Raw genomic sequence first — 23,595 nt, forward strand, 5'->3', positions numbered from 1 at the left:
TTTTTAATTCTTTTAATCCTACTGCTTTTATTTGTTTTTCTTTTATTATTATTGAAAGATAAAAGAATTACATCGTGTAATAAAAATCGAACCCGCAAAAATATAATTACTAGTAGTAGTAGAGTGTCTTGTGATTTATCACCCTCTGCAGATTTCTGTAAAGCGTTCCGATTTGACAGGTGAGGCAACCGTCGCGTCGTACCATAGAATTGAGACTTAAATCTCATGTTTAATTATTATTATTATTTTATTGTTTTGATCAGTGGACGAGCTCATGGCACACCTGGTGTTAAGTTGTTACCGCAGCCCATAGACATCTACAACGTAAATACCGGAACCCACCTTGAGAGAGAGAGAGAGTATTCTTCATTCTTCACCAAAAAAAAACAATGCGAAACATTAAATACAAAAAAAAGTACAATTGGCGGTCTTATCGCTAAGAGCGATCTTTTTCAGACAACCATCAGGTGAACAAGAATCATTTGGAAACGAATTACACGCGGTGTAGAAATCAATTAAAATATATTGAGATATGAGTTCTAAGTTCTATAGTACAACGGCTGCCCCACCCTTCAAACCGAAACGCATTACTGCTTCACGGCAGAAATAGGCGGGGCGGTGGTATCTACCCGTGCGGACTCACAAGAGGTCCTACCACCAGTAATTACGCAAATTATATTTTTGCGGGTAGAACTTATACAGTTATATCGTAGGAGCCATATTATTGTGCAAGGTAGTGCGATTTTAATCTGAACTTAAAAATTTCCGGCGAGGACGATTGTTTGATGCTTAAGGGTAGTGCATTCCATAAACGGACTGCTTCAACCGCAAAGGAATGGTCATAAAATGACGTCCCGTGAGCCGAAAACTTCAGCATTCAATTCTCCGATGACCTAAGTAAATGGGAGTTTGCAGTATGTAGGAAATCAAAACGTATAGTCGATATCATAGTCTGTTGTTCATCGGTCATGAAATAAATGCTACATATAGTGATACATACGTAATGATATAATCCCTCTTTTATTCCAAACGGAATCGTTCACTTACAGCTCTTTGTTAATGATAGCGATTCTTGTTGATGGAGAGCCCGATCTTATGATATTAGTGTCATGAAGATGAGAAATAATTAATTAGAAGGAAATAGTTTTGCACTGAAGCTCATTACGATACGAAATATTATCGTGACTTACTGTTCTGAAGAATTACTTATAATTAAACTAAAGATGTTTAAACATTGAAGAAATAATATTTCGAATTGAAAACATATATTTATTACTACTGGTAGGGCTTAGTATCTTGTGATCCTGCACGGGTAGGCATTATCACCTTGCCTTTTTATGCTGTGAAGCAATAATGCGTTACAGTTCGAAAAGTGGGGCAGCCGTTGTCTTGTAAAAATTGAAACTTAGAACTTATGTTTGAAGGTGACTGGCGGCGTTTAGGTTGTTGATATCTATGAGCTCTGATAATCACTTAATACCAGGTAGGCCGTGAGCTCGTCAATAAAACACATTAAACTCATTTGTAATTTAAATATTTGATTGCCTTCGTAGACATAAGAGGATATGACCCTCCCGATGGTGGAAGTTATTATCGTTTGGAAACCCTGGGTCTGCGGAGGGACTTCGCTTCTCTCTGCATTTTGTACCGCATGTTCCATGGGGAGTGCTCTGAGGAATTATTTGAGATGATTCCACTATCTCGTTTTTACTATCGCACCGCCCATCACCGAAGCAGAGTTCATCCATACTACCTGGAGCCACTGCTTTCATCCACAGTGCGTTTCCAGAGATCTTTTTTGCCACGTACCATCCGGCTTTGGAATGGGCTCCCCTCTACGGTGTTTCCCGAGCGCTATGACTTGTCCTTCTTCAAATGAGGCTTGTGGAGAATACTCAACGGTAGGCAGCGGCTTGGCTCTGCTCCTGGCATTGCTGAAGTCCATGGGCGACGGTAACCACTCACCATCAGGTGGGCCGTATGCTCGTCTGCCTACAAGGGCAATAAAAAAAAGTCCACAGAGTAATCCCCGCGCAGCATATGGCACAAACTACACAGAAAACCCAAGTCCCTCCGTAGACTTAGATGATCCAAACTACGCTAACGCCACCCGTATGTAGTGAGACAGAAACTTTCTCTGCAGTTCCGGTAGTAAATGATTAAGAAATACTTCGAGGACCAACACACAAAGAAACTTTCATTTCAGTTACACAGACTAGTGCAATCCTGTCACGTTTTTCTGCAATTATGGCGAACGAAACACACGTATTGGTTGGAACTAGTCTCAAGTGAGCTGTTGGACGTTGACATTTATGACACAAATGGACTTTGAACTTAAGTAGCAGTAGTAGTAGTTTTATTTTTCCAAATGGAAAGGCAAAGGTATCACACCATACAGCCTAATCTTTTATATATATATTTTTTTATGCAATATGATATTATGAAATGAAATGAAGCTGATTAATTTAATATGGAACATGGCATGGCATGGAATGAAATGAAATGATATGGGATATTTTTACGAAAAACTAGCTGACTCGGCAGACTTCGTAGTGCCTCAGTCGAGAAATAAAAAACCTAAACTTTTGTATAAAATAAACTTAAAATAAACAAAAGGAATCAGTCCGACGGAGAACAGACACATCAAAGGGAAAAAAAATGTTATTTTTGTTTAAAATCCCGAGTATTTTCATATTTATTTACCTTTTAAACCTTCTCTGGACTTTTACAAATAATTCAAGACCAAAATTAGCCAAACCGGTCCAGCCGTTCTCTAGTTTTAGCGAGACTAACGAACAGCAATTCATTTTTATATATAAAGAAAGATGATAATATGGAGTGAAATGAAATGAAGAATTTGAGGTATTAATCAACTGGGATGAAATTAAATAAAATGAGATGAGATGATATGGGATGAAATATAATCTCAGTAAAATGATGGTCGTTTACTGAGATTTTTTCAGTGGACTTTTTGAAGGATCCCGAGAAGTTACATCCAACGGCTTTGTTTCATTTTCCCACATTTGTGCACTTTCACAGATATTAAGCAGTTAATAAACTACCGTTATTACACATTTAAACCTGAAGAAACACTAAATAGACAAAATAAAACAAATCGCACAACTTGACACCTCGCGTTCCCGCCAAAAAGTCCACTTAGATACTTAATTGGATATAGGCAAAGACCAATTAAAAAAAAACCATTCCATTTTTCATTTGATAAAAGCGTAAATCGCAGACTCACCAAATATTTATATATGGCGAACGGCACGTACTCCAGCATGACGAAGACATCGGCTACAGCTAGCCACTTCAGAAGACGGTTGATAGGTGCCGCAGCCAGATCCCTTCTCGTCAGGACTGCCACATTTAATGTGTTGGCTAAGCTCCCGAAGAAGCATACCTTGTGAAAAGAAACATGTTCTGTTACCTGATATGTTTATGTATGTCTTGTTTTATCTGTACACATTTTATACTGAACCAGTAGTAGGAGTATCAGTGCTCTTTGAAGAAATTGAAAAAAGCGTTGGTGAATCGAATAAAGGTGGTTTGTTTTTCGATTATTGGCTACGAAATTTTAATTTTCAGGAATCTAATAATGTATTACTCTATTGTGACCTCGCACGAGTAGGTGCAAGAATCCGGCCTATTTCTGTCGCCAAGGAATCATGCACCACCGTTTCAAAGGTCAATCAATACAAAGACGTGTCATCCCAAAAAAAAAAAAACTGAAGCTAAAATGTATTAAGCATTGAATCAAATTTTAATTAGAAATGGCAAACGTTTGCGGTACGCAACTTCAAAGAGCACTTCATGCAATAAATTTTATACTAATGAAATTGTTTCTTTGTAAAGTTCTTAATGGTTTTTAATAATTAGATTAAAAGACTAGGTATTTCATATTATTTTTATAGTTTATTAATTTAGAAAGTACTCTAAGAAAGAAAGGCTCTTTATTAATGATAAATTCCAAGAATCATGAAAACTTGCTGGGTAAGTAATAATAAAAATTAAAGGATAAAAACTCTACGCATACGAAGCCGTTTAAAAAAAAACCATGATTTCGTACATCAAAAAACGATTATAATGAGTGGAACGTCCCTTAATCGCTGTTATTCGATACTGGAACTCATAGCAGTTACACGCCAATTATCGATATACAAAATCGATCAAGGGAATAGATTACATATATAACGTATTGTCGGTACTCATCACAGCTCAGTTAACCTAATTTTCTGAACAGCTCGTAGTACTAGTCATTATAGAAACGTTGGCTTTTATATAATACTAGCTGTACCCGTCCGCTTCGCTGGGCATTTAAAATTAACATTATTATTTCTCACCCCCACAAAGATTCTCATTATTAACGCTCCCGCAACTGGTGTAGTCAGTCTAACACTCATATAAATATTAGCCTATCCATTAAGTACATTTATTTTCTATATGGATACCAAGTTTCAAGTCAATCGGATGCACGGTTCAGTAGTTATAACGGAACATCCGTAAAAACCCCTGTAGATTTATATATTGGTATAGAATAGTTATAGATTAATGTCTGGTTCTTTACATATATAGGTACGTGTATATAAGAGCAAGTAATTTCAAGGTCGTTGTCTGTTTTACTGAGGTCTTCTTGGTTATAAATAGTACATCAATTACTAATAGGAGAAGGGGAAAAGAAGATTTTCGATCAAGCTTGTCTTATCAGTAGACCGATTGTTTTTTAGAACTGATATTAAGCTAAATTATCTTGAAAATGTTGTTAGTACGATTTAGGTTTTTGCCGGACTTCTTCTAAACTGCGTTACTGATTAAATAGAGTAATTTATTTTTAATTCAGCCACAGTAGACATTGCGTTATCTGAATGTTCAACAGCGCATCACCTTGATTTATGATTTACTGTCAAGATAGAACCAGACAAGTCATTAATATAACATCAGCTAATTAATATTTACTCTAGTTTCCATAAAAATGATATCAAATTCCAAGTATTATTTGATCGTTTTGGATGGCGCCTGTTTTAATTTGTTTTTCGATAAACGAACGAGCTAAAGGATTAAAGACGCGTTAGTTATTACGTTATCTTCTTGTTGTCTATCTATACTAATATTATAAAGAGGAAAGATTTGTTTGTTTGTTTATATTGAATAGGCTCCGAAACTACTGAATCGTTTTTAAAAATTCTTTCACTGTTTGGAAGCTACACTATTCCCGAGTGATATAGGCTATAATCTTTTTTGAAAAAAATTAGGCAGCCTTACTAAAACTCCAATAATGTAACCCAAGGTGTAAAAAAAATACCTAAAATATTCTTTACATCATGTGCCCTGCGAAAACTATTGATGATATAATAAAATAATGTACTACGACTTTATAGAACACATTATTATTTACAAAAAGTGTTGCGACAGCATATTTCTAGCTAATTATAGTTATGCCGCAATAAGTGTTTTTTTAATTATTTTTTTAATATTTGTATAATTATTTTTGTTAAAAGTTGCCTGCGAATGTTCAAGCTTTTTTTTTTTTTTTTCCTACCTAAGCTGAGAGCCTTGAGAGGCTATATCAGCGTAACCCTAACTTTTGTAGGTGAGCTCACGGGGCTCAAACCTGATGACGTTGCTAACACGAACCCTAGCAAGAGTCGTGCTTCGCAGAATCTACCACCGGATCGGAAACGCGACCCACTGAGAAGATCCGGCGAGAAACTCAGTGGGCTGTGTCTGAGAGTTAATTTACTCGTCGAGCCCTTCGTCGCAAGCGACGGGTTCGACGAGAACGGTGACCGGGGTGTTCAAGCAGTGAGTGCATTAAACGTGAAATTGCTACTCGTGTCCAGTGTGCTTAGTGCGAGTTTTTTAACGTTCTCGATAGCGTAAAAGTTAACTCAAATCTGTATGCAGTTGGAACAGCACCCCTAGTGGCAAACGTAGGCAAACGTTCCAGCTCCATACAAATTTAAGTTAACTTTTACGCTATCGAGAACGTTAAAAAACTCGCACTAAGCACACTGACTGATCCTTCGGCGAACACACCGTCTGTTTGCATTTATTGTTTATTCCCGTTTGTTAAGCGGTTTTAATAAGGTACTTTTCCTTTGTATAAAAAAGGCTTCCACTAAATTGATTTGATTTTGTTTTATAAAACCGTTTATTTTTCAAATTTAGATTATAGATTTTTGTAAGAATCACTCATGACCCAAATGCCAAAGGTACTTTTCTCTTTTTATTTTTTTCATTGCCTTTGTAGGCTTACGAGCACACGCCCCACCTGATGGCGAGTGGTTACCGTCGCCCATGGACTACAGCAATACCAGGGGCAGAGCCAAGCCGCTGCCTACCATTTAATACTCTCCACAAGCCTCGTTTGAAAAAGGACTTGTTATAGCGTTCGAGAAACACCGTGGAGGGGAGCTCTTAATTCTACTGAGAATTGCCATAGCTATCTATATACACATTAAGCATACATTATAACTAACATATTAATAGCATTGACAATGTCATTAAAAACTTACGATAAGACTGATGTATCCGTGTATACTATTATAGGCCAAGATAACATCCCTGATGTTCCCATCGCAATACGTACACGCTGGCTCAATGGGCCGGCTTAAATTTAGTTTATTCCGAAATCCATCGACCAGCCTAATCAAGGTGCCGAAGTCCAGGGGCTCATGGTTGCTGCTGTTCGATTGCACTCGTAAGGCCGACAGGAAATGTGACAAATCGAGATTACTTTCATTGTGGTTTGAAGCTTCCGTTTCCAGAAGCATTTCCTCGAAAAGATTAGTTAGGGTTTGCGTTATGTTCGGGGCGGCTTCAATCGTCATGTTTCAAGTCGTATTTCAGTCAGAAACGTGTTCCGGGTCATAATTCTGATCACCGTCGTCAAGTGAGTCGCTTCAAAATTCCGTATTTCCTGCAACAAAGCATTTACTTAATAAATGAAAAATTAACGAGGTTTATGTTAGAAGGATATTAATATAAAAACCGCGAATAAGAAGAACTCGTTTTCAATTATATTATTAAAAGGCACCCGTTTTATTTTCAAAAGAAAACGTTTGTAGCATATCGCGGATTAACTGTGTTTCATTTTCTTAATTTGATTGCACTTCGGAAAGGACGTTTTAATTGTTTTTACTTTTAATATCGTGTCACAGCAAATAACCATTTTGGAATTTAGTTAACTTAAAAAATTCTTGAAGATTTTTGGAAATCGTGTATTACAGAAACAAGTTTGATTACGATGCGACATTTCAATTTTTTTTTTTTTATTGCTAGATGTGTGGACGAGCTCACAGCCCACCCGGTGTTAAGTGGTTACTGGAACCCATAGACATCTACGACGTAAATGCGCCATACACCTTGAGATAGAAGTTCTAAGGTCTCAGTATAGTTACAACGGCTGCCCCACCCTTCAAACCGAAACGCATTACTGCTTCACGGCAGAAATAGGCGGGGCGGTGGTACCTACCCGTGCGGACTCACAAGAGGTCCTACCACCAGTTCTTGTCTATAATGCGAGTCGTGATCAAAGTGATTATTTATTTACACATTAAAAACATAAAAACGTATAATTTGTGTAGGCACAATCATATTATTTGACAGCGAATGTAGTCGGGCAATGACTTTACTATGGAATGTTCCATAAATCGACTTGCGTTTGACGCTCCATTTATGAACGCGTAATTTATTACACGTATGCAATTAATTCTGATATAGTTGTTATAAAAAACTAAGCATACATAATGCATATCAGTAATGGCGTGATAATCGTGTAAATTTCCAGCGGCTACGAATGACGCAGGATTTAATATCATCGCCATTTCTCAACTGTCCCAATTGCATTATATTCGTTTATTGATGTATTGAATATATGGTAAATTATGAAGTACTTAGAGAAGCCGTGGTAATATTCGACTTGAAATCTATAATGCGAGTATCACAGGCGAATTACAATTACAATTGCAAATATTCTTGTTTTTTTTTTTCCACCGTATTTGCAATTTTACGTGTGAGATAAGGTTACACTAATATGTTAGAAAAATTGTTTGTTTCTTAATACTTAAAGACGATGTAACATTCAATACAATAATGATACAATCAAAGTTTCAAGTAATCAAATGTGGTTTATCTCTTTTCATTTGTCTGACGGTGTTTTGTTTATAATAAAATAGCTTAAATACATAACAATGAATATTACTTTGTATGCTTGTCTCTTGTACCCTCCGTAATTATACACCGGACGGTGATGATGTTTCTGCAATAGTGTCATTAACCTAAGGCTGATAGCATGTCTTTATTTTCTACAAATGGGTGTATTACATTTAGTTAGTCACAACCCTGACCGAGTTTCACCGTATTTTAATAAGTATCTAATGGTATATTTTTCTTTGTGTGTCTAATTAAAAGTGATGAAAAACGAAAAATATTTTGTTTGACTAATTGTGATAAGTGTTAGTATAGATTTTTTTACAGATTCCAATCTTTTTCATAATATAACTTAGTATATGCTATTTTATTCCGTCGCAGAATGTTTTCTTGATCATTTGAGCGAACAGAATTTATGAATAATGATATATTCATTCATTTATTCATAGTGACGGCGAAGCGTGGCCGGGATTTTCTAGATCTTTCTAAATGAACTTTTACAAAGCGCATGACGTAGCTTCAATAACATAAATTATGTTACTTCAAATTGAAGCACACGTTCATTCCAAAGCCAGATTGTTCCAACTGAACAAGCAAAGGGAATATAATCCTGGTTCACAATCCGTGTACGGGCACAAGCTAAAATCCGCTTTGCATCATTGTCAAGTTTACGAGAGAACTGAGTGCGGAATAGTTAATGAGTAAACAAACATTAAAATTATATCAGTCAAACTAAATACAACAACAATATTTATAATTAAATAAATAATTTGAGTATGTTTGTGACATGCTATTTTTTTTATAAAATGAGTTTATCAGATTTTAAAGTGTTTATTTTAAGACATTTTCTCGAGGACAAGTTCCTTAAGTAACGTTCACACTTTACTAATTAAGTTGTACAATTTTTTTATTTTTTTTTGGTCAGGAGGAAATCGCCGGACTTCCGCCCTTTTCTGGGGATACTGGGCGGGGTATGTCAGAGTCGAACTGACTAAAACCTCCTGTCGCTCAACAACCAACGTCCAAACCTCGCATGAGACAAAACTCATGACAAGGCAAAGGGGGGAAAGTGAAGCGTTTAGTGCGGAGCACATCTCTCCCATCACCCTCCCCCTCGGGACGCCGGACTGGCGGTCGTCGGCGCTACGACCACCAGCCCTCTCGGTTGGCAGACTGTCCGAAGCCCGCCTAGATGGCGCCGGTTAGAGTGGGTTACCCTACGGAATACCCTGCTGGACCAGAACCAGCGTGGGTCGAGGATAGCCGGCCTTCCATCACCCGGATGCTCTTGCGTAAAACGCGTGCAGAGCAGCTTGCACGTGGTCTTCTTAGGCCCCCCTCGCCGGTCCCCAGACCAACATGTGAGGGGGACCCGAAACACTTAGAGGGCCAGGGCTTGGGCAAGATCCGCCTCCCTGGCCCCCGCTCGACGGCGGCGGGATTGTGCGTCTCTGACGCACCCGCCGCCTCCTTCTGCGAGATGGTGCACTCGCAGAAGTCGAGCATCGCCTTCCACGACTCGTCGTCGCCGAGCATCGATGCCACAACACTCGGCAACGACAAGTCGGTTCCTATTTTTGCGACGAGGACACGGCGCCACCCCTCCCATGCGGGGCAGGCGACGAGCGTATGCTCTGCCGTGTCCAAGTCGCAACAACAATGGTGGCACTCTGCCGTCGGCTCGGCTGTGATCCGGTGCAGGAACTCACCGAAACAACCATGCCCAGTGAGCACCTGCGTAAGCCGGAAAGTGAGACGTCCTCTGTCACGATTCACCCAATCCACAAGGACCGGGCGAATCGCCTCGACGGTCCTACGACCAGCCGAAGGATCAGCCAGCCGTCTGGACCATGACTCCAGCAAGTTATACTATTAACTTACTTCTAATATTTTTTATCTTGAACATCAAACATGAAAATAAAATTTTAATGGAAAAACTCCAAACAAATTCTACATAAGTCATTGATCTCTGAATGTTTACCGAAAATAGAAATTTCCATTCACATTGAAAAGGGAAGATCTTCCGTATTAAATAAAATGACATTTCGGAGTATATGAAGCATTGAATATAATTCAAAGGGTCAAGTGACATCGTTTATATATCTAGAACACAATGGAGAAGAAACCCGGACGGATAATACAGGCTGAAAGATAGCGAGAGCCAAGATAAATAACGTGAGGACTCATGTCAAATTATTACATACTCGAAAAGTACCTACATCTATTTATGTATGGTCTTATAGCCTTCTCTACCAATTTACTGGGCATTCAAATTTTTTCAATAAACAAGTAACCTTATTGGAAGAAACGATGTTCGATATTTGAATTGATATATATTTAATTAGACTTTTACTTGAGTAAATTGAAGTATTAAAAAATCATATACTGACAATAATAAATACGGAGTTTAAACTGTAAAAGTAATTTTAAATAAAAGCTGTACATTTAATATTTAGGAGCTTTTCTATGATGCCATTTTGGCTATATGATAAGGGTTTAATCATATAGTAATAATAATAATAAGTCCACATTTATGGATAGTAATTAGTCTTTATTACGTTATATTATGTTAAATTACTGTAGTCGTACTACGAATTTTTCCCGAAGTCGGATTCGTGACCCCGGAAGGGAACGCGAGGACCCCACAAATAATCACTGAATTTTCCTTGCGTATATTACATTAGATGGTAATTCAGTTCACCGCTTGGTCACACAGGACCACGTCTTTCCTTCCGAAAATACTTGCCTGCGGGATTTGAACTAGAAGTAGTAGTAGTAGATACAGATTTTTGAAGTTATACTTCTTTAGGCGCGTTATGAAAAATTGATGAGAGTGAAATTTCACGATGCGCGCGCATCGTGACACAAAATTAACAGAAATGAAGTTGCCCACTAAAGAAAAAATGCTACCAACAAAACAGAAATGGAACCTCTGTTAGTGGTGAATGTTGGCACGCACGCCGCCTCTGTTCACTGTGTATTTATATTTATAATATTTATTCAAATGCTTTGAGTTTCTACATTTAAACCACGTGTTTTCATTTTGTTTTCATTATACAAGTGCGAATTTTATATGTGCGTCTGAATTATAATCAATATTAGAAATACTAATTAATATTAGAAAATATTTGTGAAAAAACTGTGCTCATCAACCTTCCTAAGTGCTCCAATACAATTGAGTTTAACTATCCGTATGTATTATTTAGTAATATAAATGACAAAATTATTATTTAATATAATTCATACTAAATATTATTAAATTATTAACGTTAAATATTTATTATTAATTATGTAATATTAAAAAAAAAAAAAATTTTTTAATAAAAACAAAGTATTTATTATTTAATATAATTCATACTAAATATTATTAAATTATTAACGTTAAATATTTATTATTAATTATGTAATATTAAAAAAAAAAGAAATAAATTTAATAAAAACAAAGTATAACTTCTTACGCGCGTACATAAGTACACGCATCCTTTTTTTTTCTTTATTATACGCAGACCATAATACCACTGTGACACAAAGCGTGTTTTTTAATCTTAAATGAAAATATATGAATGAAGGCTGTCTCACCAATGAAATAGGAACGTTTCATTGCTTCACGTCAGAATTCCATTGGAAATTCCTTCTATCGGTTCAATTTCTGATGATAGTACCTACACACAGTGCGATGCGTTATTACAATTCACGTTTCTATCTACGATTCAAGTGAATCATTCGATTGCAATATCCTGTTTACCTATATGTATGTATAGACAAGAAACGAATATCTCATGGGGAAATTCAAGCTGAGCTTGTCATTCATATTCTGAAAGATATCATCATTCATCATCATACTTTCCTATTACCCTCTGCTGGGGTGTAGGGCTCGAATCAAATTTTTCCATTTATATCGGTCTTGGGCAGTCTGTTCTAGCTCCTTCCACGTCATGCCCAAGAACCCTAGCTCCTGCTCCACCGAGCGACGCCAAGTTGTTCTGGGGCGGCCTCTCTTCCTTTTGCCAGACTCTAATCTTTTTTTGAAAGATATAGTCCTAATTAATTTGAACCCGATTTTTTTTTTTTTTATTGCCCTTGTAGGCAGACGAGCATACGGCCCACCTGATGGTGAGTGGTTACCGTCGCCCATGGACTTCAGCAATGCCAGGGGCAGAGCCAAGCCGCTGCCTACCGCTTAATACTCTCCACAAGCCTCGTTTGAAGAAGGACATGTCATAGCGCTCGGGAAACACCGTGGAGGGGAGTTCATTCCATAGCCGGATGGTACGTGGCAAAAAAGATCTCTGGAAACGCACTGTGGATGACCGCAGTGGCTCCAGGTAGTATGGATGAACTCTACTCCGGTGGCGGGCGGTGCGATGGTAAAAACAAAATGATTCGTTTCAATGGTCTAGTTACAAAAAATAAAGGCGTTTTTATTAACTCATCATTTTAGGATGAGTTGGTTTTGCAGTGTTAAAACGGTAATAAGCACCAGTAATGACTCAACATCAACTATGCCGTGACAACATTAGAAATACAGAAAATAATTCATATGAAACAAGCCAAAGACTAAATTTATCGCAAGAATCGTTCTAATATTGTATTTCAAAAGATTTATTGTTCCTTGATCTACCAAGGGACTCTAATATAATTCTTGACGGCTTATATTACACGGTCCGTCTATTCGAGAGTATTTTTATATTTTTGCCATAGTATATTAACAAACCAACACTTTTGTTATAAATAGAAGAGCTAAGAAAAAAACGTTATATATTTTTATCTACTTAATCTCATACAAGAGCCACAAAACTTCTTAAATTTTTTTCTAACTACTAATTTTCAAATAGTTTTCTTTTACTGACTCTTAATTTACTCGTTTATGCAAACAAAGGCATAGGATTCTAAATAAAATTTAGAGGTTATTAAGTGTTATTTATTTTATAGCAAAATGATTTATTTATTTTAGTAAAAATATAAAAATGCAATAACAGAAAATGATATAAAAAATCAGTCTAAATGCATTTTTTTTTTCATGTCTCTTTCGATTCATTTTGGACTACCACCAACCTGATGGTGAATGGCTACTCAGAAATACCAGGGACACAGCCAAACCGCTGTCTATCGCTGACTACTCTTTTCAAATCTAGTTTGAAGAAGGCCTTCTCACAACACCCAGGTTGAGCCCCGTGAGCTCGACCACACGTTCTAATGCGAACATAGCCCCCGAGATCACTAACAATAGGTAGGCAAAAAGGCCCTCTACTAACGCTCAGAAAACTCCATGGAGGGTGGTACGTAGCAAAAAATACAAAAAAAAAGTTAAATCACCTAACCAACCTCTGGGGTGAGCATCGTCTATTTTTCCTGCTTCAAACAACTTGCCTGTTTTATTAAATTGGATATGCAAACATCAAACAACGAGCACAATATTTCAAAATAAATAACATTTGCATCTTGCTTTGATGTTGCGGAACCATTTAAAAATATGATGAATAGAAGTTTTTGTGCGTAATAAATAGGAAATTTATTCATGTTCGTTGTGGTGGTGTCCACTTATTAAAGCACTGTGATTCCTCGTCTATCAAAAATTGCAAAGTTAACCAGTGAGCCTGTTAAAGATGACTTTAATATAGTATAGTCAGACCGGCTATTAATTAGATTACTTCACAGTTTTATCAAAAATTTTAACTGATTCTCCCTAAATTCTGTCAAAAGTTTTATGCTACCGGTGCCTGTACAGTAATTAAGTATCAAAGGGCTGTTCTATCTTTCGAATCGGAGGGCTGGTTGACTGCAGAAGTTGGCACGTGTTTATGGCCTTCCGTGACCGAGTAAGACGCTGAACTGAGAGCTCAGTGTGCGTGCTCTAGTGCGAGTTTTTTAACGTTCTCGATAGCGTAAAAGTTGACACAAATTCGAGTTAACTTTTACGTTATCGAGAACGTTAAAAATTCGCATTAAGCACACAGATGTCTTAGATTGATTAAATTTCAGTCTTGTAGCGCGCAGTGCTGATACATTGGCCTTGTCAAATTAATGATCAATACGTCTTTGCTCAAGTCTATCAACTGTCAAATACCTATCGAAAACGCTGACAGCACTGCCTGATAAATATTGAACGGTCTGAACTTTGATTGTTCCATAATAAAGATCAGGTTTAGTTCCAAATCTATGAAAATTTTGTTTTGTTTTTGAAAATTCACTATTGATTTACTTCGATAAAAGTGAAACTGACAAACTTGGAACGTGGAGATGTCCACTACACCTAAATGCTATCATCATCATCTTCATCATCATCTCAGCCTGTCCATTGTCCACTGCTGAACATAGGCCTCTAAATGCTATGATGTGAATTAATGCTCACATAATTTTTCCTGTCCTTTTCTTTAAGTTAATTCAATAGTCAAAAATTGTAAAAAAATTGAGAAGATACTTATTTGGTTATGTTAATTAAAAGCTAAATACAAATTTTGACATCCAGGTTCTTTGTCACCATTTCGCTGCCTGTTTTGTGTTTATTACTAAACAGAGTCTATACACATTACAATATACAATAAAATTGTGTTTTTAATGTGTTGTTAAAGGTTGATTGCCCACTGAGTTTCTCGCCGGATCTTCTCAGTGGGTCGCGATTCCGATCCGGTGGTAGATTCTGCGAAGCACTGCTCTTGCTAGGGTCAGTGTTAGCAACACTCCGGTTTGAGTTCCGTGAGCTCACTTACACACTTTAGGGTGAAGCTGAAATAGCCTCTCAAGGCTATCAGCATAAGTAGGGAAAAAAAAGGTTGTTATTAGACAATATTGTTTTCTAATAGCACACTTTGAGAAGCAACTTATCGTTTATAACAATACTTTATGGTTTTATAGACCAGTATCTCGATATTTCATAAAGCTGGTGTTTCTAAAAGTTAAGGCTTATAAATCTGATATGACTGACTCGTAAGGCCAGTTAAAAGCTTATGAAAACAAAACTTAAGCCTCCTTTCGCCAATACTGGCGTCGCGGCGTCGGTCCAAATGCTCCTAATACAATCATTAGGTAACTATTATAAATCACCAAAAGCGACTAACATTCTTCTCGTATCGTCGGGTCCATAAATTTTTTGTACATAATTTATATCATTTCTTTCCTCGGTTTGTTGACATCCGCACTTTTGCTTGTATCAAACAACATTAAGCAATGACGAATTAGCCTATTTATAATTAAATCCACCTATGCGGCTTATTATCACGTTTTGAGAATAAGTTATTTTATTATTTATGACTTGGTTTTTGGTCTGGACTTTGGTCTTCCGCTTACTTCAGGCTGTTAGTTGATTCCTGCCTATAGGTACACATATGTATATATTCCATATCCAGGATTCAACTGTAAGTTTGATCTAGAGCAGCTTTCGCCGTTCGTAAGGAATAAATAATGTTGTGTATAACACGAACTAAAAGTAATTTTGTGCACAGTTTACTAAATTCTTGTTGTAAAGCATACTTTGAATCTGTCCGGATATTTACCGTGATCCAGCCTGTTTGCCGTAAAGCAATCAGCGCTGATTTTAAAGATGGGACAACTAAAATATAACACAACTAGCTGTACACGTCCGCTTCGCTGGGCATTTAAAATTAACATTATTATTTCTCACCCCCACAAAGATTCTCATGATTAACGGCCCCCTGGCCTGGTGTAGGGAGTCCAACACTCATACAAATATTAGCCTATCCATTAAGTACATGTATTTTCTACCAAGTTTCAAGTCAATCGGATGCATGGTTCAGTAGTAATAACGGAACATCCGTAAAAACCACTGTAGATTTATATATTAGTACTAGCTGACCCGGCAGACTTCGTAGTGCCTCAATCGACAAATAAAATACCTAAACTTTTGTACAAAATAAACTTAAAACAAACAAATGGAATCCGTCCGACGGGGGACACATCAAAGGAAAAACGAAATTGTTATTTTTATTTAATCCCGAGCATTTTCATATTTATTTACCTTTTAAACCTTCTCTGGACTTCCACAAATAATTCAAGACCAAAATTAGCCAAATCGATTCAGCCGTTCTCGAGTTTTAGCGAGACTAACGAACAGCAATTCATTTTTATATATAGAGAATAGATGACTATAACATGAAATCTTAAGACGGATGTCGGTATTGAAGTTGTTAAGCCTATAGACTTCTATAGAAAATTATTTAAGCTGAATTGCAATTTGTAATTTTAAAAAAAATATCTCAAATTACAAAGCAAGTTTTAGTTTTAACGTTTACTTAGTTTCATTTGTAAATTTCTAATTAAACAAATAACGTTGATAGAACCGGATACTTAAATTATCTAGTATGCAGCTCTTCTCAGAAACTAATTTACAAAGTAAACGTATTACGACCGGATATACAGTTGCAAAGGTGCATACCGCGGCTTAGTGATAAACAACGGAATGCTTCTAACATTGTCACTGAAAAGGACACCTAGAGATTCACGAGATAACTTCCAAATTCCAACATCCGAGATAGGTATTTAATTAAAATTTAAAAAGCAAAAACTAATACTACAAATAATGAATGAGTAAAGTATAAACTTGATTAAACTTGTGATCAGATATTGATATCACAGACCATCAAATACACCCAAAATTCTATTCTAAGAATAATAGTTAATATCATAATATCACTATGGATGGTATGCCTTCTCAGCTATTTTTGATCTATAAGAAATATCGCATTTCGGCCATGTTATCGAAGTGAAAATGAAATAGTAGATATGATTATAATTTTGAGTAATCATTGGTGCAACCGTAAAATTAGAAGTAAAAAACACCTAAGCCTACGCTAGCTAAACATCGTGACACTAGCTACTTCGTGTCTAAAAATCAATAGAAACATTTGATTTTTTAAAAGCATAGATCTACTTCGTCTATTTAGTACTAAAAGCATCAAATATAAATTAATTAACCCTGAGAACTACTACATATTGCCAAACATAACCCAAAAACCCCAATATGCGATTAACAATTGTTATAAAAATAAAGGTTTACATGCACGTATATGACGGCGTTAACGATATTTATGTTATATAGCACGTACAATAGGAGTGACTCACACAAGCCAGGTGCGCCGGCCGTGTCGTTCCACTCGTAAACAACAGCTGCAACAGAAGTGACTCATAAGCCAGCTGCGCCGGCTAGTATAAAAAGGCGGAACGTGCCTCAGTAGGATGACATTCCGCCCCCACATCAAGACGGTACGCGATCGTGCCGCCTTCATTCTAGGACGTCTCTACCCGATGATATGTAGGCGAAGTAAAATGTCCCTTAGAAATAAGGTGACACTCTACAAAACTTGCATACGCCCCGTCATGACCTATGCAAGTGTAGTGTTCGCTCACGCGGCCCGCACTCACTTAAAGTCATTCCAAATTATTCAATCCCGTTTTTGCAGGATAGCCGTCGGAGCCCCGTGGTTCGTCAGGAACGTCGACCTCCATGACGACCTGGACTTAGAGTCCATCAGTAAGTATCTGCAGTCGGCGTCCATGCGCCACTTCGATAAAGCGGCACGACACGAGAATCCTCTCATCGTGGCCGCCGGTAACTACATTCCCGATCCTGCGGACAGAATGGAAAGCAGTCGACGTCGCCCAAAACACGTTATCTCGGATCCTCCCGATCCACTAACGGTGCTTTTAGGTAATTCAAGCACCGGTCACCGTTCTCGTCGAACCCGTCGCTTGCGACGAAGGGCTCGACGAGTAAATTAACTCTCAGACACAGCCCACTGAGTTTCTCGCCGGATCTTCTCAGTGGGTCGCGTTTCCGATCCGGTGGTAGATTCTGCGAAGCACGACTCTTGCTAGGGTTCGTGTTAGCAACATCGTCAGGTTTGAGCCCCGTGAGCTCACCTACTAAAGTTAGGGTTACGCTGACATAGCCTCTCAAGGCTCTCAGCTTAGGTAGGAAAAAAAAAAAAAGAAAAAAAAAAAAAATGAAATGGACATTCGTTGGACTGCGTTTGCCTGGTGCACTTACTATATCCTTGTTACGTTGTGTGATTCAGTGACTGTTGTACGTACTGGTTAAAGTTGGACAAGTGTTAAAGTGAATTGTTAAGATAACATATTGTTGATTAAATCAGAAATCAAAGGTGACTTCGTTTAACTTGGTGTTCAACAAAATAATGTCTACCCTCAAGCTTACATATACATAAAATCAGTGTACAAACATTAATACGACTTATTCACTTCCCATGAGAGAAAGCATTTAGCGTCACATGGCATCAGTAGTGACGTGAAAAATGATCGCAGAAAATGTATTACAAAATATATGTTACACATTTAATAACGTCAACGGATGAACGCTTCGTAATTCGATTATCGATGTTGTCACAGCACTAACGATCACAATATCAGTATATTTTTACAATATAGTAACATACCTTTCAAAATATAATATCATTATCGTTATAAATGTGTATCTAGATCATTATAGATATGTTAATATATTTTAAATGTACCTACACAATATTCATAGCTGTAGTAGATACATCTTCGAATAAGTATCTACCTGTCTTATTTTATATATATTTGGTTCAACTTATAATACATTTTTTTTTTTTTTTCTTTAGTCCAGTCTATCTAATGATTTAAAAAAAAAAACCTTTTAACTATAAAAACATTTAATTTCATCTGTTGTTCTCTAAATTACTTTGGTGTACAATAAGTATATCTCTTCATATATAACTCAGTATTATTTTCACGTATTTTCATTACATGGTTAGCGTCTTTACATCTTTACATGGTTAGATCTAAATGCGTCACGCATTAGCTTGGATGTGCCCTCGGCATTTCCGCTGTCAATAAGAAACGATAGGAGTCATCCGTCAGTGTGATCATCTGTCTTCGTTGGCAAAAAAAAATGATATAGCGCAGTAATATCGCGGCATCGCCAGCGCATTTTTTTTTGCCAAGCATGCTCAGGGAACCTCGGCAGCTTACAATTCGTACCTACTTTATAGTATCAACTAGCGACCCGCCCTCGCTTCGCTTCGGAAGCAAAAACACACATGAAATCAAAAAAAAAAAATGAAAAAAAAATTAAAAAAAGTAGCCTATGTTCATCAGGGACAATGTCGGCTTCTAATGGAAAAATAATTTTTCAAATCGGTCCAGTAGTTTCGGAGCCTATTCGAAACAAACAAACAAACAAATCTTTCCTCTTTATAATATTAGTATAGATAAGATTATACATACTACAAATTCACGTAACTATCGAATTATTAATGAATTTTCAGATTATTGTGTTATGATGTTATTATTATGCAAAACATATTATTTAATCAGCTTTCGTTGCCGCCACCGGAACATGAATTATCTGTGTTAAATCTGTGGATACATCGATAACTCCTAATTAAAATTTTAAAACTGGCTTTAATAGTGAAATACATCCGTTAAGTTTGACAATTGGACTACCTATAGGCTTATTTTTTCAAACATATTCTTTCAAACACAACAATAATGTTTAAAATCGACCCATAAATGGCTGATAAATCGGTAAACAAATATAAAAAGAGCCGAATATTGTTTTCTAAATCCTCTTGAAATATAAAGTCACTGTAGAAATATGTGTTATAATTTAAATTATTACATTACGACTTATAGATAAATTGATTATTTACTAAAATTTAAAACAGAATTTAATTCCTAATTTAATTCCGAAATGAATAATTAAAGTGATCAAAATTCGAATTATAAGCAATCCTACTTTCCCTCGTCAATTAATATTATAGTAGAACTGTTCTTTTCTACTATTATTATTGATATTTGTTTGATAAAAGACAGGGCCACATACATTAAAATTTATGGCACTAAGCGGCTTGCTAGACTCATAGACACTACGCTGTTTTTTTTTTATGTTTGAAGGATTACTGGTGGCCCGACAGGTGGGCGAGCAAAGGCTCAGCCAAGAAGGGTGGGATTTGCTAACAGCTGCCCGAGCGCCTCCCACGCTACCGCCCTCCTTGAGACAAGAAGCTGTATTATTGCTTGCATCGAAAAAAAACTGCCCTTTATTCAAAATAAGAAGCATAGATTATATTCTAGTAAAAAACATCAGGGATTGACGAAGGAGCAGTGATAGTAGTCGATTTGAAATCGGCACGTATGATAAAGATAAACTAATGGACAGACTACTTTTTTTTTAGTGCTAGTAGGATGTCTTGTGAGCCCGCACAGGTACCTTCACCCTGCCTATTTCTGTGGTGATGGAGTAATGCGTTTCGCTTTGAAGAGTGGGGCAGCCGATATACTGTCAAACTTTGATTTAGAACTCGTGTCTCATGGTGGGTGGTGATGTCTATAGCTTCCGGTAACCACTTAATATCAGATGGGCTGGTAACTCGTCCACCCATCTAAGCAATAAAAAAGAAGAAAAAAGGTATTACCTATTGTCACTTTTGATATTGTATTTGTAATATTGGCTGATTCATTGAACTATTATACCTATATAATCAAATTGTCAAAGGAAAACGTATTCCTAGCGACATGCATTCATGTCAATTATATAATGAAGTTATGAAAGGTGCATTAGCTCTTACTGTTTCACGCAAGTTCAATCGAAAAAATTATGTGGAAAAAATACTTCAATTTCAAACTAAAAGTAGCATCGATTGTCGCTAATCGCGTTCATAAATATCAAAGTGGCATATTTTTACGAAAAAATCGCGTTATTTTTGTTTACAGGGTATATATATAGTGTACCCGTGTGAGCAGGTACCACAACTAGCTTGGCCATTTCTACTGCGAAAAAGACCTCCGTTTGGTTTGAATTCTCGGAAGGCGTGATTTGAGTCTTCGAGTTCATATTTCAAAGTCAGTGGCGGTAATCACATTATGATATTCATGAGCTCCGTTATTCCTTTAACGCGAAGAGAGCCACAGGTTCGCCTACCGATTTAGGTCAATAAAAGAAATAAGAAGTATTTCACACACAGCCGTTGACAGGCTACCGGAGTTTTTGGCCTCCACGTAGAAGTTCCAATTGCTTTATGATAGTTTTCCGCGCTATCTCGAATTCACGATTGCTTGTTGTTTGGCTTTGTTGAACAAAAGAAACATGGTGCAAAAGGCCAAACCAATACGATGAATTTATGATAAATTAAATATTATGGGGAAAAAATACTTCGATTTCGAATTAAAAGTAGCATCGATTGTTGCTAATCGCGTTCACAAAAATCAAAGCGGCATATTATTACGAAAAAATCGCGTTATTTTTGTTTACAGGGTATATAATATAATCTACCCGTACGAGCAGGTACCACGACTAGCTTGGTCATCTCTACTGCGAAACAGACCCCCGTTTGGTTGGACCAGCCGTAACGATTGGCAAGTCGAATTAAAAATGTACATCCAATCACTCATGATTTTTATCTCATTTATCCTGGTTATGAAAAATCAGAAGCTAAAATAGTAAAATTATTGTATTGTCAGGCGTCCGTGATAAGTACTTATGCAAATTTTAAAGTTTAATCGCGGTACTAAATCGGTGAGAATTCCGTTGAAAGATTCCGCTGTATAATTAGATCGATACAAACCAACCGAATAAAAGCGTGTTGACAAATAATTGGGTTCCGACAAACCTAATAAAATTCAAAACCAAATAATGATCGTATTGGTGATTTATATAAGTAATGAAAAAAGTATGATTGCTTCAACGCAAAAATAGATTGGCCGGTGGAGTAGTATAACAACTTTGTGATTATTTGTTAAGGCTACGGGTCGATCGCGATCCTATTTGATATTGGTGATTTCGATAGGCATCAATTTCAATAAATAATTGCTTCTGTACTCGTAGCTCTTAAATGAAAAATTTATATAGCATAATAATGTATATAATAATAAATATAATCTATATACATGAAGCAAAAACTTTGTATCCCTTTTTACGAAAATTGCGCGGACGGAGGAGTCTGAAATTTTCCACACTTATAGAGAATATAGAGAAGGAGTGCACAATGCTAATATTTTTTTAAAATAATGCATAACAGATACATTAAATCAATAAAGAAAACATTACACACACTACATACCATGTACTTGACGCACACACGCATGTATATTTATTGTCAAACTTTTGTTCTTGACGTCTGTTGTCAAATTGAGAATAGATTAAATATTGTTTGTCTTTATTAATATTTTTTATAGTGTAGCCTTGGCGAAATTTGTGATTATAGAAGTATAAAATACAATCATAATAGTGTACAAACTTATTATACAATTCCAATTAATTATAGTGGAATTTCGACTGCTGCGGGACCTCTAGTAATAATAAATGTATATAATATAATGCTGTAGGTAGTATTCGAGAAGATGCTTCTTCGTTATTTTAATTATACTTTTATCATTTGTTTCTCTATATTAGAAACTAGCGACCCGCCCTCGCTTCGCTTCGGAAACATTAAAACACACATGAAACCAAAAAAAAAAAATTAAAAAAAAAATTAAAAAAAGTAGCCTATGTTCATCAGGGACAATGTCGGCTTCTAATGGAAAAATAATTTTTCAAATCGGTCCAGTAGCTTAGGAGCCTATTCGAAACAAACAAACAAACAAATCTTTCCTCTTTATAATATTAGTATAGACAAAAAATTTAATGAATTCAATTATTGTAATCGGTTCTCAAGTGTTAATAGATATTGCGTTTTCTACAGTATTTTATTTTATTTTAGCAATACAAAAATAATTTTCCTTTGTACAGGATAAAAAACACATTATATTATAGTCAAAGTTTAACTGATTAATTATTTGAAACATAATCAATTTAATTGTTTTCCAAAAATTGCAATTAAAACATGACATTAGATATGAAATTACGAAACTCACCTTTGTGTTCCCAAAAAAAAAAAACCACTACGATCTAATTCAAAACAATCATAACAAACATAATATAATTGACACAACACCTCTATTGTTTTGGTAATAAAAGCGCTAACTTCACCGGAGTAAGGTTCACAGACAGTCACATAGCACGGCAGCCGGGGAACAACTAACTGACTTTGGCTACAGTATCCAACCGTTTCATATATCTCGAGAAATTCAAGCGAAACGTTCGCACTCCTATTCCACTTCACGTTTCGGTATTGATAAACGAGACGCCGAAAAACGTATCGGCCTCGTGTTTGTTAGGTAAACGATTATCGGCCCTGAATTCGGTGCTTGTCTGCTGTGACTTCAGTATCAACGTCTCAAATATTTCTGGCGCGAAACAATCATGCATTCCTTTACGTTACAGCTGATATTACAATACAACTGGGTGTTCGATTCGATTTTCGATTTGTTTTTCTTATTTTTGTACTACAGTAGAATCCGAATATAACGACCTTCAAGGGACCAGTGAAACTATGTCGTACTAACCGGATGACGTACAAAACGGCACAATTATTTCTTAAGTACATATGTTTATCCAACTCATGGAGC

General features: G+C 36.5%; 1 protein-coding gene across 1 annotated transcript in view; it reads right to left on the bottom strand.

Annotated features, from left to right (window-relative positions):
• The window catches only part of NGR-A3 (neuropeptide receptor A3), a 49,925-nt gene extending 26,700 nt beyond the window's left edge, over positions 1 to 23,225 (bottom strand). The window contains exons 1-3 of the mRNA XM_089735539.1: positions 23,002 to 23,225; positions 6,516 to 6,919; positions 3,245 to 3,403 (exon numbers count right to left, since the gene is read on the bottom strand). Coding sequence (XP_089591665.1) covers positions 3,245 to 3,403; positions 6,516 to 6,830 — 474 coding nt within the window. The 5' untranslated portion in view covers positions 6,831 to 6,919; positions 23,002 to 23,225. The remainder of the gene's footprint in view (positions 1 to 3,244; positions 3,404 to 6,515; positions 6,920 to 23,001) is intronic.
• Between the last annotated feature and the right edge of the window lie 370 nt (positions 23,226 to 23,595).

Source organism: Bombyx mandarina, chromosome 19, assembly GCF_030267445.1.
Source record: "Bombyx mandarina strain Sakado chromosome 19, ASM3026744v2".
Lineage (NCBI taxonomy): Eukaryota > Metazoa > Arthropoda > Insecta > Lepidoptera > Bombycidae > Bombyx > Bombyx mandarina.